General features: G+C 45.5%; 1 protein-coding gene across 1 annotated transcript; it reads right to left on the bottom strand.

Moving 5' to 3' along the window:
- Positions 1-8703: 8703 nt before the first annotated feature.
- Positions 8704-12710, bottom strand: LOC125516396. The gene is made up of 4 exons (XM_048681863.1): positions 11770-12710; positions 10726-10812; positions 8964-8970; positions 8704-8865 (listed from the first exon to the last, which is right to left on the bottom strand). Exons 1-4 carry the CDS (start codon positions 12708-12710, stop codon positions 8704-8706), a joined length of 1197 nt encoding a protein of 398 aa, XP_048537820.1.
- Between the last annotated feature and the right edge of the window lie 1694 nt (positions 12711-14404).

The following is a 14404-nucleotide window of genomic DNA, read 5'->3' as shown; positions in this document are numbered from 1 at the left end:
CGTCAGCCGCGGACGGCAAAAGGCTCCAGCAAAGTAGGCTACGGTAAACAGCTACTTTGCCTTCTGCTTCCTGGCGGCGGACGGCAAAGGCCCTGTGCCGTCCGCGGCGGACGGCAAAGAGAGCGGACGGCAATAATTGCGCTGTCAGTCCATTAAGTGGCTAACGGCAGGCCTTTGCCGTCCGCCGCTGACGGCAAAATTGCTAGGGTCTTTGTCGTCCGCCGTATGATGTCATCTACACGTCACTACATGGCAGGTTCTTTGCCGTCTGCCACTGATGGCAAAGTGCAGGTTCTTTGCCGTCTGCCACTGATGGCAAAGTCTTTGCCGTCTGCCACTGTAGGCAAACTGACCAAATGGGTCAGCTCCCAGGAAGTACAGCTGGATGCCACGTGTCTTCTTTGCCGTCCGTGGCAGACGGCAAAGAGCCCGTTGCCGTCGGTGGCAGACGGCAAAGAGCCTGCATATTGGCTCTTTTATCTGTTTTTTATTAAATCCAACAATTTTCATCACAAATATATATGACATATATAGATATATTTCAAAAGGCCATTACAGAGCAAACATATAAGATATCCAACACATAACTTCATCATCCAACCATATATATTACATGCATAGTTCCATCATACATAACAAGTTCAACATAGAGGCATCCAACCATATATATTACAATAGTTTCATCCAACGATGCATGCATAGTTCAACGATACAAAAGAAACAGAGAAAGGGATAAGGAGCACTCCATCTATGCAAGCTTTCGTCATGTGAATGAAATCTGCAAAATGAAAAATAAGAAAGTTAGAACAAGAAGAGTAGAACAAGAAGAAGAGTAGAACAAGAAGAAGACTAGAACAAGAAGAGTAGAACAAGAAGAGTAGAATAAGAAGAGTATGTCATTTATGAGCTAACTTCCGTGAAATGGATCATATATGAGCTAACTAAGTTGAAATGGGTCGTTTAGGAGCTAGCTAAGGTGAAATGAATCATTTATGAGCTAACTTAGTTGAAATGGGCCGTTTATGAGCTAACTAAGGTCAAATGGATCGTTTTTGAGGTAACTAAGGTGAAATGGATCGTTTTTTAGCTAACTTAGGTGAAATGGATCATTTATGAGCTAACTTAGTTGAAATGGATCGTTTTTGAGCTAACTTAGGTGAAATGGATCATTCATGAGCTAATTTAGTTGAAATGGATCTTTTTGAGCTAACTTAGGTGAAATGGATCATTTAAGAGCTAATTTAGGTGAAATGGATCGTTTTTAGCTAACTTAGGTGAAATGGATCATTTATGAGCTAACTTAGTTGAAATGGATCGTTTATGAGCTAACTAAGGTCAAATGGATCGTTTTTGAGGTAACTAAGGTGAAATGGATCGTTTTTTAGCTAACTTAGGTGAAATGGATCATTTATGAGCTAACTTAGTTGAAATGGATCGTTTTTGAGCTAACTTAGGTGAAATGGATCATTTATGAGCTAATTTAGTTGAAATGGATCTTTTTGAGCTAACTTAGGTGAAATGGCTCATTTAAGAGCTAATTTAGGTGAAATGGATCGTTTTTTAGCTAACTTGGTGAAATGGATCGTTTATGAGCTAAATTAGTTGAAATGGATCGTTTATGAGATAACCTAGGTAAGATTGGTCATTTTGGAGTTAACCTAGGTGAAATGGGTCATTTTAAAGCTAAAGTAGGTAAAATGGATCATTTAGGAGCTAATCTAGGTAAAATGGGTCATTTTTGAGCCACCTCCTTGCTTTGCGAGAAGCTCATACTCTTCGACAGAATCCTTTTGGATCTTCGCTCCATACGAGAATATGGTGACGTATCGACTGTATGACATATCCAGGAATAAGAGTAGTTCAAAGGAAATAGAAGTTGCGAAACAATGTACCGAGAACTTACTCGATGTACGGCCGCACTTCTATCAGGTTGTTGAAGATATACAACGAAATGGTCCGCCATTCTTCGTTATCCAAAGATACTGGATGTGAAACACTAGCTGGTGCGAGATTCCCTTTGAATAGGCTGAGGTTGGATGCACCCTTTTTAGGCTCGTCAGCATTGTACCGAGGCTTCGGATTATGCAAATGACGATTTTTGGCTTCGTAGTGCGCTGTTACGAAGTTTGCCGCCTCCTCTGTGATGAATGCCTCAGCCATCGATGCTTCAATTCTACGTTTATTTTTACATTTTTCTCGAAGCGTCTTCTGCATCCTCTCAGTTGGGTAGCACCAACGATTTTGCACGGGCCCCCCCAATCTTGCCTCGGTCGGGAGATGCAAAATCAAATGCTGCATTGGATTAAAGAAGCCCGGTGGAAAGATCTTCTCTAACTTGCAGATCAACTCCGGCGCCAACTCTTCCATTTCTTCTAGCACGCCAGGCGATAGTTCTTTCGCACAAAGAACACGGAAGAAATAGCTGAGTTCTGCCAGTACTAGCCATTCATCCTCAGGGATGAAGCCACGCAACATCACCGGCATTACCCGCTCAATCCATATGTGCCAATCATGACTCTTGAGACCAAATATCTTCAGTTTATCAAGATTCGCTCCCCTCTTTAGATTCGCTGCATACCCATCGGGGAACATCAACTGCTGTTGCACCCACAAGAGAATTTCCCTCATAGCTGGCCTTCCAAGATTGAACCATGCCTTTGGCTTCGTCCAGTTCTGCTTTCCTTTCGGTTCTTTCATGTTTTGTAACGGCCTATCACATAGCGCCTCCAGATCGACTCTAGCCTTAGTATTATCCTTTGACTTCCCATCTATGCCAAACAATGTACCAAAAAGTGCCTCGGCGATATTCTTCTCAGTGTGCATCACGTCGATGTTGTGTGGGCAAAGGAGGTCTTTGAAGTAAGGCAGATCCCATAAGCATGTTTTGTGAGTCCACGCGTGCTTAGTATTATACCCCTTGAAGTACCCTGGACGTTGTGGATCTGGCTCGAGAGCGTTTAACTGATCCAGGGTCTGTTGGCCTGTCAATGCAGGTGGTGCAGAGTTTTTGACAACTCTACCCCTGATGAAGTTCTTCTTGTCTTTCCTGAACTTATGGCGAGGATCCAGGAACTGTCTATGCATGTCGAAGCAAGAAAACTTGCGACCGGCCTGAAGCTAACGAAACTCAAGAGCTCCCTTGCATGTGGGGCACGGGAACCTTCCATGCACACACCAGCCAACGAATAGCGCATACGCCGGCAAGTCATGCGTCGAGTACATGTACCAGACACGCATTATGAAGTTCCGTTTGCTAAAGGCGTCGTATGTCTTGAACCCATTATCCCAGGCTTCTTGCAATTCGTCCTTAAGCGGCTGCATGTACACATTCATATTTTTGCCCGGATAGTTGGGTCCTGGAATTATCAACGTCAGGAAAATGTTCTTTCTTTGCATAATCTGTCGGGGGGGGGAGATTGAGTGGAAAGACAAATACGTGCCAACAACTGTATTGGGCTGCCGTCATACCAAACACACTGAACCCATCCGTGCTGATGCCGACTCGAGGATGCCTCGGATCTGCCGCTTTGTCAGCATGTAATTCATCAAACTTTTTCCACGCAACACCATCCGATGTGTGTACCATCATCAGATTCCCATCTGCATCTAGTTCGGTTCTTTTGCCTGTTTTGTGCCATGTCATCTGTCTGGCCGTCTCTTCGACCATGAAAAGACGTTGAAGTCTTGGTACGATTGGCATATACCGAAGAACACTAACGGGGATTTTGGTCTGTGTCTTCTCACCCATACCGTTGTCTACCACAATATACCTGGAAAACTTGCAAATGGGACAATAGTTCAAGTCCGCATAGTCAAGCCTAAATAAGGCACATCCTTTCTCACAGGCATGTATCTTCTCATAGGGCATCTTCAGTGCACGGAGGATTTTGTCCGACTGGTACAGGTTTGCAGGCATTACATGGTCTTTGGGTAGAAAGCGTCCAAATACTGTCATAATTGCGTCATAGCATTCTCTGCCCAAGTTGAACTGAGCCTTCAGAGCCATTACTTGTGAGATGGCATCCAACTGACAAAGCTCAGTGTGCTCGTGGAGCGGACGTTTCGAAGACTCCAACATTTCATTGAAGGTCTTTGCAGATTCCTCCATCTCCTCGTCCGAATCCCGAGCATCATCATAGCCTTGCACCATGTTTTCCATCCTGGTACCATGCTCGTCGGTGCGACGACGATCCACCTCAGCTCGGTCACGTTGGGCAGACTCACCATGAAATGTCCACACCGTATAATCGGGCGTAAAACCACTCTTCTGCAGGTGTTTGCCCATTTCAGCCTCTGTCTTCTTTTCCCAATTGCCGCACCGGAAACAGGGGCACCAGGTTTTCTTTTGGCCATTTGCAAATGCGGCTTGCACAAACCCCTTAGTTTTTGTGAACCATTCAGCGCTCCATTTGTTCTGACCAGTGTGACCGGTATACATCCAAGCACGGTCACTCATCTTGACTTTCAGAGCTACTGGACACACAACAATTATATATGTAATTCACCATGTATATGTTCATCAGTTGATCTACTTTGTCAATTTTATTACGTCCATGCAACCTACACTCTAATAGGTAATGATAGGTCCTAATCCCACCCGTGTATGTGTAGATTGGGTTTATTTTCCCATGCTATGCTCCGGATCCGACGCAAAATTTCGGCAGCACCTCCCCGCTGTTCTCCTGATACACGTCTCTGCAATAAACAGAGAGGATGTGTACCCGGAGAACAACAGGGGAGGCACTGACGAAATATATGCGTCGGATCCAGAGCAAAGCATATGGGAAAACGAACCCAATCTACACATACTCGGGCTGTCCATGGATAGCGTTGGACAATTCGAAAGAATTAAGGTTATAAATATGCAAATGCATGCATATTTATAACTATGACGCTTTCGAACGGGAGACACATATTGGTTACGCATACTGATGATTCAAGACACATATATAGCTAGCTATCAAGTTTCATCGGAATAGATCAAATAATTAATGGGGGAGGAGGACTTGTCATTTGTGCTCACCCACGAACGAAGGGGCAGAGCTCGTCAAATGCACGGCGAGGTCGTCGAACACCAAACCTCGCAGTGATGAAACAACTGCACATTTAAAACTACACGATCAACACAATTATATATGATGTTTTTCATAACAAAATCGAAAAATATATGACCTAACTAATAATTCACAAATATATGACCCTGTCGGCCTCTGGAAGGCCAAAGAACACCTTTTCGGAGGTGTCGTGGTCGACGTGACATATATAGCTAGCTAAATACTTATCATTCGGAATAGATCATAACTGCTAATGGTGTCCGGGAGGAAGCGACATTATTTGATGGAGTCCACGGTCCAGACAACGCCGATGAGAGCTCGCTGCCACCGGCGAGCTGGCTCGACTTCACTCAATAAGGACCTCGCGGTCGCGAACTGCGCCACATTTCGTGACTCCAGCATTACGTGATGACCCCGTACCCGCCACGCCGAATCCCGGCCAGCCTGAACCGACACCCCGTCGGCCTCGAACCGACCGACACCTCGAGCGAGTGTAGTGCCGGTCGTGTCCGGGGTTGTTCTCTGCGGTGTCGGGTTGTGGAAGCCCGTGTCGCCGCACGACACGTCGGCGGTAGCTGTTTCGACCCGACCCCGACCCCGACACGCCCGACCCCGATCGACCCGCGCGATGTCGCTGACGATCACCGATGTCGGGGTAAGTGACCCGACATGTCGTGTGCGGGCGGTGTCAGTAAGTTTCCGAGGGTCGGGGCGCCCCCTGTGTGTCGGGGTCGCCCGACCAGGTGTCGGGTCACCGGACGCGTGACGGCCCGAGTCGACGGACGGTGTGCGGATCAAGGCACCTCGGGGTCGGGGTCGGGGTCGGGGTGTCGGGTCAGGCTCGGGGGGTCGGGGTGTCGGGTCAGGCTCGGGGTCGGGGTGTCGGGGTCGGGGTCTCGGGGTCGGGGTGTCGGTCGGGGTGCGGGTCGGGGTCGGGTACCGTGTCGGGTCGGGGTCGGGGGTCGGGGTCGGGGTCGGGGTGTTGGGTCAGGCTTGGGGGGTCGGGGTGTCGTGGTCGGGGAGTCGGGGTCGGGGTCGGGGTCGGAGTCGGGGGTGTCGGGGTCGGGGTCTCGGGGTCGGGGTCGGGTCGGGGTCTGGTCGGTGTCGTGTCGGGGTGCCGGGTCGGGTGGGTCAGGGGTACCGTGTCGGGTCGGGTTTTTTTCCTTTTCTTCTTCTTCCTCTTTTTCCTTTTCTTCCTTTTTTTCCTTCTTCTTCTTCTTCTTCTTCTTCCTCCTCCTTTCCCTTTTCCTCTTCTTCTTCTTCTCCTCCTCTCCTCTTTTTTCTTCTTCTTCTTCCTCCTTTCATTTTTCCTCTTCTTCTTCTCCTCCTCTCCTCTTTTTTCTTCTTCTTCTTCCTCTTCTTCTTTTTTCTTCTCCTCCTCCTCTTCTTCTTCTTCTCCATCTCCTCTTTTTCTCTTTTTCTTCTTTCCTAAAACTAAACTAAACCTAAAACTAAAACTAAAAAAACAGAAAAAGAAAAAAACTAAATCTAAACCTAAAACTAAACTAAAACTAAACCTATAAACCTAAAACTAATCCTAAAACTAAAACTAAATCTAAACTAAACATAAACCTAAAACTAAAAAAACAGAAAAAAGAAAAAAAGGAAGAAGATCACCTGCAGGGTGGAGGAGGGGGCGGTGCGGCCTGGGGCGGCGGAGGAGCGGGGCGGGGCGGCCTGGGGCGGCGGAGGAGGGGGGCGGGGCGGCCTGGGGCGGCGGCGCCGGGCCCGGCTGGGGCGGCGGGGCGCGGAGGTGCCGGGCGCCGGGGCGTGGCGGCGCCCAGACGGCAGGGCGGTGGGGGCGGCGGGGGCGGGGGTCGGGGGGGCGCCGGGGGGCACTGGGGCGGCGGCGGGGCGTGGTGCGATGGGGCGGTGGAGGTGGGAGAGAAAGAGAGAGAGGGGGGGTGTGGGGCGCGGCCCCGTTAACGTTACGTGGGGCCTCCCTCTTTGCCGTCCGCCACCCTTTGCCGTCCGCCTTCTTGCTCTTTGCCGTCCGCTAGCGGACGGCAAAGAGGGGGCCCGTTAGGTTTTTTTTTTGCAGCTCGTCAGTGCGGCCCCTCCCTCTTTGCCGTCCGCTAGCCGACGACAAAGAATCTTTGCCGTCCGCTAGCAGACGGCAAAGAACTGGCTGATGGCAAACTTGGTCTTTGCCATCAGCCAGTTCTTTGCCGTCTGCTTTTTGGAAGCTGATGGCAAAGAGCTTCTTTGCCGTCCGCTAGCGGACGGCAAAGAACTGGCAGATGGCAAACTAGCTGATTCCAGTAGTGAACTATTCTTTTGACATGTTTCAGTTTTCATATCTTTACATGATCCCAATATGTTTCCAAATCTGTGTTACATGTAGATAATCGTCATGTTGGTGTTGCTCTTGCTACTTTGAAGATGGATGTCTACATGATCTTGTCATGTGGATTGTTGAGGGCAACGTGATCGTCTCGAGCCATTTCTTTTGTTGTCATGAACTTCGAATTATGTGTTTGTTGTGATGAAGTTTGGATTATGTGTTTGTTGTGATGAACTACGGTCCTTGAATGATGTTGCGTTGAACCATGCACTTTTAACGATGTTGTTGTGAACTAGTGATGAACTATGAACTTAGTATTATGTAGTTTTCGCTAGTCATTGTTTCGCTGTCAACATTTTCTCAGTTTTTATGTCAAAGTGATAAGTTTTGTGCTATGCAAAATTTCTTCGTGTGGCTGTCAATATTTGATGCTTTGTTGTGTAAAGTTCAAAGCAAGTGTTGTCCAAAAATAGAAATGCTGGTGAATTCTTTCTCTCATATCTATTCCATTATTACAATTTTGGTAGAAGAATTCATAGACGAAAGCTTATTTTTCATTACTATGACCTTTTGTTAAAATAATAGACTGCTGAATGTTCCACTTTTAATATAAACTGTTTGTTTTTCAAAATATGGGTTTAATTGCTGCAAAAAAAATCAAGACTGGACTATATACAGAGGTTCTGTACTTCTGGGGGCAAATGGCTTTCGAGCCGGCTCGGTCTGAGCCAAGCCATAGCTGAAGCGAGCCGAGCCGCCTGAAGTCGGCTCGTTGGCTGAGCGAGCCGAGCCGCTCCACAGCGAGCCAAAGCCAGGCTCGGATCAAGCTCGGCTCGGCTCAGCTCGTGTCCAGTCCTACCAATAGGCAACCATTAGTCCATACAGCATTCTACATCATACTCTACCAGCAGATCCCATACCTTGCCACTGCCGTCTCCTTAATTTTGTTGTACCTGACTAGTTCCATACAGCAAGATCGCAAAACCACACTGGAAGTAAAAATTAATCTACTGACTGTACAGAAACTAAAATGATTGTGTGGCTCTTGCTACCTTATCTGACAAAAGCACTAATCATTGTCAGATCAACGCACACCAGATAAGCTCCCTGTCAATGCCAGATGACGATACAACCAACATGATCGCAATTGCATTGGCCGGTTACGTATACTCTTATTAGTTAACTTATAATTATTTTTCAGAAGCTAAACGCCATTAATGCTCTCACTGCATAATCCGACAACCAAACAAACGCAACAATCATTGTCAGATCAAGGCATAGAAGATAAATTCCAGATTGATTCTAGATGACCATACTACAGCTAAGCAGAGCCAAAAGCACGCTACCAGGGGCCAACTTAGTGGTTTATTGTCTGAGTTGTGTCACAACATCACCAGCATCTCTAATCCTCGACACCACCTGACCTCCAGAATCCGCATCAGCATTACTCTGACCGTGCTGACTGTGCGCTTGATCTTGCAGCAAAGCCTTGTTCCAGCGTCTCGTTCTCAGCCCTGTTTCCAAAACCTGTCCAATATGCCCAAATTAAGTGTATTCAAATGGTAGATATTCAACAACTTGTGAATAAAGAAGAACAGAAGGTTGTTCTTGGCATCAGCAATAACCGGTCCACTGCTTACAGGAAAAACAAAGTATGAAAAGCTGAGACGAAATATCACGGCCTAGTAAAACAGGCCACATGGGCACTGCACATGGACGAAGACATGTAAAATAGAAAATGAATCCTTAAAAAGAACTTAAAGCTGTACAACAACTGGAAAGCTTCATGTTCCAGGACTTTACAGAGTACCTAGTATAGTACAACAAATTTCTACACTGAGCGAGAAACAAAAATCAGGGGTCACAATAGAAACTATGAACAAACTATTTATATATCTTTTGTCATTTAAACCATAAGTAGTCCTAAAAAGAGCTTTAATTATTCCAGACAAGACAGCTTGAATTTTTTTTGTTTAGCATAGGATCAGCATTGGTTGGTTCCATTTATTCTTTTTGCAGGTTGGCTGGGAGGAAGCTTCATGCGTTTGCTCAGAATAAGTCCGTTGACTCCCCTCAGAAAGCAAGGTCCATTTCCAAACACTAATGAAAAGTTGATAAATGTCATCTTAACTGTTTCTTGCTGAATCTTTGCTCTTATATACAGAACAACTTCGCCATTAGGCACATTGAATAGAGAGTTTAGCTTAGAGAGATTGAGCTGACAGCAGAAATGTGAGAAGTTTTGTAAGAAAAATGGAGACGCCAGAACAGAAGCGCAACCAAAGGAAGGCCTTTCTGAAATGAATGCACCGAAGTAATGGTGATCACCAACATGCTGCTAGAGAGAACAGGTGGGAAGATTTTATGTTTTACCGAGTATACTAGGTACTCATACGATCATATTGAAGTGCCGCTTCATAATTTTTGTGTGATCGTGTGATCAGTAAGCGGTCATATGAAACAGTTTACAAGGCTAAGTTCCAGCACAATGCAACAATGGAAGTTGGCTGTGGAACTCAGCAGTTGCAGCAGGAGGTACTATAGTTTACTTCTTTTTTATGAAATGGATAATATTTTTTTCTCAACAAACAAATGTTCTTTTCTAATTGTTCATTACACAAAGGTTTTTTTAACCAAAAAAATTGAGAAATTTGAATATCCTCCCAAGTTAATATGAGTGACTAATATTGCATGATACAATGAATCATATGTCATATCTACTATTGCCCTTCCACTGGTAAGGGGCTCAAGGTCCATAAATTACTACTACCTCCATCCCAAAATAAGTCTCAACTTTGTATTAAAGTTGAGACACTAATTTTGGGACGGAGGGAGTATATCACTATCCAAATAAGAAAGTAAATAGTAGTAGCAGTAAAGCACAGTGGTACATAAGAAAACGTATACTGACAGTAACTCGCAAAATTTTCGTTGTTATGCTAGCTGAGAACAGTGGAATTCCTGTATATGTGATTGCTCTTTTTCTACTTTTTATCGTATTAGGTTTACATATGGTATCGTTTTAAACAGCTTCTAGGAGGAAGTACCTGGATGGGGTGATTATCCTGATTATATGTATACCAAGTTAGCAAACTACCGTAGCAAACTAATTATGACTGTGCTGGTCACATAAAAGGAACAGGCGGATCAACTGCATCAACACTACTTTGAAAACTTGATTTATAAATAATTAAAGAGATGGTGATTTGGATAGATTTATTTTTTGTGGATTTGCGTAGAATGTTGCATTAAATAATCATGTAAACTAAAAATTGTTTGAGGGGGATAAGTTTGATTTTTAGCTCTGTAAACTTGGGATCCTTGTTACACTATTAAACTAACAAATAGCTAAACTCGACCAGGCCTCCCTATTTTGTGAAAAATTACCTGATAATACCATTAGTTACCGTGTTCACATGCGGCATGACAGGGTGAAAAAGAATAAACGTCAGAAGTCCTTGAAAGACTGAGAATCTGAGATAAAGGCAAGTGGAAAGTTCAAACTGTCTAGAAACAGTAAAAAAATAAATGGGTTCACTGACTTTAATTTATCTCCAGTTGCTGTTTTCAACAAAAACAGTTGAGCACAAACTATTTTGATATTTAAGTCCATTGAACATTATATATATTTTTGGTTTAGGGGTGGGGTGGGGTGGGGGGGACTATCCCTTGTGAAAATTAATAAACTTCGTCACTGTAATTTTTCTCATATCAGTATGCACTATATGCAGGAGATGCATTTTTGATACCAACGGTTTTAGATCTGAGGATGACCAAATACACTTTTCCTGCTTCCTTGTATCTATTAAAAGAAATTGGGATAAGATGTGTGCTGCTTGACTGGAATCAATGTTTCTAAGGTAAAACAATCTAAAGATGAACTGGTAACAATGTCCTGAGTCCTGAGCTTGGCCATAAAAAACAAAATATCTGATGCAATCTAGTTGTTTTACAATTCCATTCCGTGATGCCTCTAACGGTGAACTAGTCATTTTCATGTGTCACACCGTGTAAGATCTTTTCTTCTATTAATGTAACTACCATGAAAGTTGAAAAGGCAACTAGAACATACAAATAAATAAATCACTAAAATGTTGCTAAGCTGAAAGGTAACAACTACAAAACTGTGTAAAGCAAGAATAAGATCAAAATAATGAAGTATCAAGCATCAGACTAGCCATGTGGTAAGTACGAACGGAAGGGAAAAACTAGGATGCAGCATAAAATTTACCACTTGATACTGTCGGTGTCGACAACAGTGATGGTGGGAAGTTACTATATGCATGCACACTGGTGATGCAGAAACTCGAAAGAAACACCCTCTCAAGCTTCAATGTCTTGACGTCAAGCGAGAAACAGCGGGCATCAACCGGTGGGTTTCGGCAGTGATATAGGAACAAGTGCCTCCCCATTGAGCCCAAGAAGAAGTACCCGGAATCCAGCGGGATTTTCTTGTCCAACTGCCACTTGCTGGAACTCCCAAAGTCGTTTCGCCTAATGGCATAGTTGAGGTAATTTGTTTCTTCTGCACGCACAAACATCCCAGGCCTGCCATCCCCTGCCTCCACAATGGCTATATCCCCACCAGGAATACCTCTGGCTTCAGGTGGGTGTTCAACAATGGAGAACTCCATACTCTGGGAGTCAAGCACCAGCAACTTTTCCCTCGAACTAGCCACCCAATAGAACAACCCATACGCGTATTCGCGTCTGGAGAAGAAAGTCATCCCTGCTAATGATGGCAAGCCAGCAAACAAATTGCTCCAGCTCTGGGATGAAATGGTTCGCCATTGTCCGGTGTTGGAAAAGAAGGCAAAGGCGAACAGCTTAGTTAGGCACTGCACCATCGAGATCACGCTGAATGACGCCTCTTCTTCATCTTCAGAGGGAGCGAGGAAGGTCTGCGGTTTTGTCCAGAGTGCGCTGTCCACGGACTCGGCTAGGTCACCAGGGATTGGGGGGAGCAGGAGGTACCGTCGATGTAAGGGGTCGCACACTATCACCTCCCTGAAGATGACTTCGAACTTGGGGTGTCTTTCGAGGAGGACCCGGCCGTCGCGGACGTCCTGGACCGCCCAGTCGGAGGCGGGGCCGGGTAGGAAGGAGAAGGAGAAGTCGGCGGCAAGGGCGACGGCGCCGGCTGCCGACGCGGAGGGGTGTGGCGTGACGACGGCGTGGAAAACTCGATTGTAGTCGAGGAAGCCGAGGAAGGGCGGAGCGTGGAGCCTGCGGTAGCGCCGGAGGAAGGAGCGGTCGGCGATCAGGTGGCGAAAGGAGGTGCAGCCGGCGGAGACGCGCACGAGATCGGCAGGGTCGGGGAGGCGGAGGAATATGTCCGCCAGCAGCTCGCCTGGGATCGGCGGCGAGTCCATCTCGTGGCCGTACTAACCTCTCCGGCTGGTTGCTCTTGTTGTTGTTGGCGGCGGCGGCGGCGGCGACGTGAGGGGCAGAGACGCTGCAGTGTAGTGTGTACCAATGCCTAGAAGGGCCATCGCTATGAACGGGCCTGCTCATACACGGTTGGCCCATTAAGAAAAGATAAAACATTTGGGCGTTTTCTTTTCCATTCTTTGCCTTATTTTTGGGAGGAGAAATATTATGTACATTTTTTAGGGTAAATAATTTTTTATTTAAAAAATGCTTGAAATATCTTCCAAGATCATTTGCAGGGTAAAATCAGCAGGGTCAGACGGCCACACCTCACAGCGTCCATCACTAACACCTAAGATCAAAGCTTATGTTTCTATGATATTGCAGCATTTATATAGTCCTACTGTAACCACATGCAGGCCCGGTCCTGATGGGGGGTAGGGGGGGCGGCCGCCCCGGGCCCCCGGAGCACAGGGGCCCCCACCCAGGACGTATGTATGTAGGCCGGCTGCTGGGTTTCAATCGACTGAAAAAACGTGCTAAGTTGGCCCAAGTTATTACGTGGCTGGCTGGCTACTAATTACTACTCGGATCTTGGATCGAGTCAGCCATCTCGGAGAGGCGCACCAGTTACGTCTTCACGCACGCACGGTGTTGGCGGCTGCCGCCGCATGGATTTTTGCCTCTTCGCCCCGCGACCGTCGGAACCAATTGAACAACGGCAGACAAGCGATGGCGACCGAGCATGCGCCATGCTGCCACTACTACTTAAGCCGGTGACTCCCCATCAACGAGACGAGAAGCTGATTCTAGACAAGGTATTGTGCCCTAACAATTTTGATTTTTCCCATAGTAATTAATAAAAAGTTTATAATTGATAATCAATATTAGATCTTCGTTATTGTCATGGGGCATTGTTAATTGATTGATTGGCCATGGTTGATGTAGGTATTATTGAGTTAATAAAAAGCATTGCGCTAAATTTCAAATACTAAGGGCATGTCCGATATAGAGACCTTGATGTGATGTTTAGGGAAAACATATATAGGAATAATAATAATTACATGGCATCTGTCTAGGAGTCACTATGTCCGGTGCTAATTGCAATGTATATATATATGCTTTCCCATTAAATTGATTGGATTGTGTATGTTCTTTGCAATAATCTATGGAACACACAGATGCAAAGCCGTAATCCAGGAAAAGAAACTACTCCATGATTATGGTTAATCTATTTTTCTATAAATGCACTGGATTTGATAGTACTTTCAATTTTGCCTCCTAGTGAGTAAAACAATTCCATCGGGTGTTGGGTGCACGATTGAATTCTGGGGTCGAACAAGAAGCAGGAAAGACAACTAGAAAATCGGTCTGAAGGCAATCCTATAAGGGGCCCCGAGCTCTAATCTCGCCCCGGGCAGGGGCGGAGCCAGGATTAAAATTGAGAGGGGGCAAAGATGTATAGAAGCTTATAGCCAGAACATTTACAAAGATTGACCACACACAACCATATTCTATATAGTGAATAAGAAGCAACACCGAAAAATAATATGTTTTATTAAGATAATTCCATCACAAAAAACAAAGTCTATTTCATAGCAAAAGTCAAGGTAAACTAATCACTTTAGACAAAATGACCTGAGATATATTGATATTTGTGTTCCTAAATTACAAAAGAAATCACCTATCTTCCAGG

This window comes from Triticum urartu, chromosome 6 (assembly GCF_003073215.2).
Source record: "Triticum urartu cultivar G1812 chromosome 6, Tu2.1, whole genome shotgun sequence".
Lineage (NCBI taxonomy): Eukaryota > Viridiplantae > Streptophyta > Magnoliopsida > Poales > Poaceae > Triticum > Triticum urartu.
This window is presented reverse-complemented; position numbering and strand designations above follow the sequence as displayed.